The 4524-nt window shown below is 46.8% G+C and overlaps 1 protein-coding gene across 2 annotated transcripts in view; it reads left to right on the forward strand.

The window, feature by feature from the left end:
* Positions 1-40: 40 nt before the first annotated feature.
* Positions 41-4524, forward strand: part of Dmxl2 (Dmx like 2) — a 167329-nt gene continuing 162845 nt past the window's right edge. For both annotated transcript variants that reach the window (XM_004638996.2, XM_004638997.2), the window contains exon 1: positions 41-152. In XM_004638996.2, the coding sequence (XP_004639053.1) occupies positions 66-152 (87 nt within the window). In that variant the 5' untranslated portion in view covers positions 41-65. The remainder of the gene's footprint in view (positions 153-4524) is intronic.

Below are 4524 nucleotides of genomic sequence, written 5' to 3' on the forward strand. Positions count from 1 at the left end.
GGCGGCGGCGGGCGGGCGCGGCGCTGAGGGAGCGCGGGCGGGTCCCGGAGCGCGGCGCACCGGAGATGCATCTGCACCAGGTCCTCACCGGGGCTGTCAACCCCGGCGACAACTGCTACTCGGTGGGCAGCGTCGGGGACGTCCCCTTCACGGTGAGCGGCGGCGGGGGCGCCGGGGGTGCGGCGCTTCCCACCCGGGGCCCCGGTGGCCACCGTGTGCCCGCGGGGGAGGCGGCGTCCCGCGGGCGGCTCGGGCGGCCTGGGTCCGCACCTGTCCTCCGGGGCGCCCTGGGGACTCGGTCTCGGTGTCTCGCAGACGGCGGCCGAGCATCTCCGCCCCCGAAAGACGTGCAGCCAGGGTGGCAGGGACAGTGGCCTGGGGAGCTATTTATCACGAGGGCGCACTTGGGCAACCCGGCTAGGTTACATTTTAATCTGTGTGCAAGGTAGGTTCTTTTCTGTTTTTCAGCGAAGGCAGTGTATTTCATGGCTGTCTTTTTGCATGTGTGAGAAAAATGTAAACATGACGTTTTAGACGCTCTTTCCTGGCTGGATGACTTAGGTTTCTCAAGGAAATGGGACTCATCCATCTTTTTGGAGAACAGGATGTGCCACCCAAGCCTTAAGAGCTTTTTTATCAGACATTCATGGAGGAACATGAGTTAAAAAAATGAATTTTTATCTAGTCCTTTTTAGAAGGAATTGCAGGCACTGAAATCTTGTTTAATGCCTGTTGTTGCTAGTAAGTATTCTGCTCGATAAAATTTGAAATAGCATGGTAAAATGTTTCTTGGACAAGGGGAACCTTTTAATGAGACGTCTGCTTTCCAGGAGCATGTTTTTAAAACTGCAGAGAAAAAAAGGTCCAGCAAAACTGCAGAATCATTATGTAGCAGTGCATTCTGGAACAGATTTTATTCGTGTTTTAATGTTTTGTGATTCATTGAAAATAATCCCTCCAGTTTGCTTTTGAGTCATATTTGTTTTATAAAGTGATCAGTGTGGCTTTGTTCCAGTTTAGAATGAATCCTTCAAATATAAAATTTGCCTGATGTTATTACACCTCTCACAATCAATGGTGGCATCTGTGTTTGTATACATGTGACTGAAAAGATCCAGTATGAATTGAGCTTGGACAGTCTTTGCAGGATAGAGAAAGGAAAATGTTCTGTTCCTCAGCTGTGTAGAGAGAAGAAATTCCCCCGGAGAGAGAAATTCCCTGGAGTGAGAAGAGCAGGTTTCTTCCACAAGAGACAAATCTAGAGCCCCTGGTTTTGGTGTGTTTTCCCACTGTCAACTTGGTGGTATGGTGGTTTATCGCTGCCTTCTAAAGTGGAGCTTCCGCTCCATGCAGGGCTGGGATTCTGAGTTAAGTAGCCTCAAATGTGGCCCGGGGAAGTCCGTGTATGTACTGTTGGCGCTTTGCAGGTGTGGTTATGCTGTACGTCATCTGTGACCACCTTCTGGGAATCATTTAAAATCATTTTCTACTTCCCTAGTCCAGCCTGTCACCAAGTCTGGCTGACACTGCAGTGGCTATCAGACTTACTCTTTTTTTTTTTTTAATACTATTTTTAATGTATTTACTACAGAGTCTGCAGGATCTACAAGGTCTCACTGCACAGATCAGACTCCTAGTGATCCTCCTGATTTCAGCCTCCCCACCGCTGAGATTACTGGTGCGTGCCACCATGCCCAGTCTCAGTCACCAAGGCTATGCACGCCTTGGGGGTGGGGCCAGCAGAGCAGCCGTGCTCCAGGCTCCTTCCTCTTCATCTGCCTAATCAGGCGCTTTAATCCGCTGAGCTATCTGGCCCGTCCCAGACTTAGTTTTTCCAGTGTGAAAATTTACGAGTGGGCTTCCGGACACTCATTTCTCATCAGCTCATCCTCCACACAACTGCTAGGATAATTTTCTTCAAGTGCCATTTCATTGTATCACTGGTGGTTTAGGGATATATAGCAGTTAGTTGTTCCTAATAGTTGTGTTAAGGAAATTTATATGTGCCAAGTATTCTGCTGTCTTTGACTTTGACTGTTTTTTGGGGATTGAACTCAGGACCCTGTGCTTGCCAGGCAAGCGCTTATTCTACTGAGCTATCTTCTTTCTTTGACTTTATGTTTAGTTATATATATTCTTTACCTTAGCCACTCTCTTATAAACTGATCTTATTCTAGTCTATATTTTTGTTACAAGAGAGCCCTTCCTATTTTATTTTATTTTTTGAGACAGGGTCTCACTATGCAGTTCAGGCTGGCCTTGAGCTCACTTTGTAGCCCAGGCTGGTCTTGAACTCAAAATGATCCTCCTGCTTCAGCCTCTGGGGTCTGGAGTGCTGGGATTACAGACCTGTGCTACCACACCTGGCCTAGCCCTTGCTTTTTTATTTTCACCAAATTTACCTGGTTTAGAATGCCTGCCTGTAACACTGTGACTTTGGTAAATGCAACCACAAACCCATTTTGCATGTCATCTCATTTTAATACCTTAGTTATTAGTGAACTCATCCAGCTATAATTTTACTGTGAACTAAAAATGACCTTTTAGGCCATTTGTTTTATTATTAGTATTATATTTTGTCTTTTTGAGATAGGGTCTTGCTATGTGGTTCAGGCTAGCCTTGAGCTCACTTTGTAACCCAGGCTGATTTTTTTTTTTTTTTTTGTATTGTAGAGAAGGGTCTACAGGGTGTTCAGGGTCTCACTACTAGATCCGCCTGTTTACAGTCTCCTAAGAGCTGGGATTACAGGTGCTCACCACCACGCCCAGTCTCAGTTGCCACAACATGCCCCAGGGGATGGGGCTGGCAGGGCAGGGATGTATCCCAGCCCCTGTGCCTGTTTACAGGCATTTTGATCTGCTCAGCTATTTGGCCAGCCCTTCTTTCTTTCCTTCTTTTTTTTTTTTTTTTTTTTAAATGTATTTAGTACAGGGTCTACAGGGTCACTGTACAGATTGGACTTGTAGTGATCCTCCTGTTTTTAGCCTTCCAAGCGCTGGGATTACAGGCGTGCACCACCATGCCCAGTCTCAACCAGTGTCTCAACATGCCCCAGGGATGGGGCTGGCATTGCGTGCTGGGGATCAAATCCCAGTTCCTGCCCCTGTCTAAGCAGGCACTTTAGTCCATTGAACTATCTGGCCAGCCCTTCAGGCTGGTCTTGAACTCATAATGATCCTTCTGCCTCAGCCTCTTGGGTCCACGCTGGGATTACAGACATGCACCACCACACTTGGCTAATGGCTTTGCTTTAAAAAAGTGATAGATAATCTGTTTTCTAACACTGTATAATCAGTTAACAAATACCTTGGACACCTGTGTTTGTACTGTTAAGAAAGTGAAATTCCTGTAAGAGAAAATGCCATTTGATTTTTTTCATAGCAATCAGATGAAAACACTTGGGCATGAGTCAGATGACTAAAGAGACCAGGCCTGACTGGAATTAGGGTCTTGTGACTGCTCTTCTGATGGGCTGGCTCAGAAGTAGGTTTCCTTCTTGACAGAGGGCCTTGTGAAGCTTTCGTGTGTGTGTGTGTGTGTGTGTGTGTCTGTGTCTAAGGCTCTCTAGATGATATAAAACAGGTTTGTGTAAACATTGGCCTTGAATATGTGTGGTCCCACATGATTGTAAACTTATACCATTGAGTGACTTGTCATTGTCATTGTGCAGTACCCTGTGAGGAGACCAGGGAGGCCGCGTTGGACAGTGCAGGGCAGCACTGACCACCTTCTGCACCTGCTGTACACAGCCTGTGTGACTTGGCAAGTGGGATGTGCTGATTCCCATAATACTTCGTCAGCCTCCCACTGTGTGTGCACCTGTGAAGACAGCCTTTACCCTTACTAAATGGACACTTACGTTTTCATAATTACTACACTTGGGCTGCTTCTTCCATGGAAGCAGACATTGATACGTTGTTTCCGAAATAAGGTCAGATACCCTACTAGATTTTTGCTTATGTTGCCCACCTTTTCAAAGGTTAAAACTTATAACAAGTCTCATTACTTACTGTGTTTTCTTTGGGACCCAGGATACTTGTGATCTACAAGAAAACCAGTGGGTCACAGGTGATAGTGTTTCCTGAACTTCTTTTCAAAATAGTGTAATTTATATTGGAATCTTTGAACTCCAAAAATTTGAAAAGTGGAATTGCTTTAAAAAGACTTTGAGGTGCTCGTGACATTGTAGTAATCACAGTAGAGCACCCTGTACTCTTGCTGTGCCCACCAGGTGGTGGCTTGCTTTGCCGAGCTGGGACTGACTGCTTGATGGGTCTCTGGCCCAGTTCATGCTATGCGGATATGTTGTGCCCCTGGCAAGTGATGGTCCTAGCTAGGTGTGTGGTGTAGCGACAAGTGATGGTCCTAGCGAGGTATGTGGTGTAGCGGCAAGTGATGGTCCTAGCGAGGTGTGGTATAGTGACAAGTGATGGTCCTAGCGAGGTGTGTGGTGGTAGTGACAAGTGATGGTCCTAGCGAGGTGTGTGGGGAGCGGCAAGTGATGGTCCTAGCGAGGTGTGTGG

The sequence above is a fragment of the Octodon degus genome, unplaced genomic scaffold (assembly GCF_000260255.1).
Source record: "Octodon degus isolate 3935 unplaced genomic scaffold, OctDeg1.0 scaffold00105, whole genome shotgun sequence".
Classification (NCBI taxonomy): Eukaryota; Metazoa; Chordata; class Mammalia; order Rodentia; family Octodontidae; genus Octodon; species Octodon degus.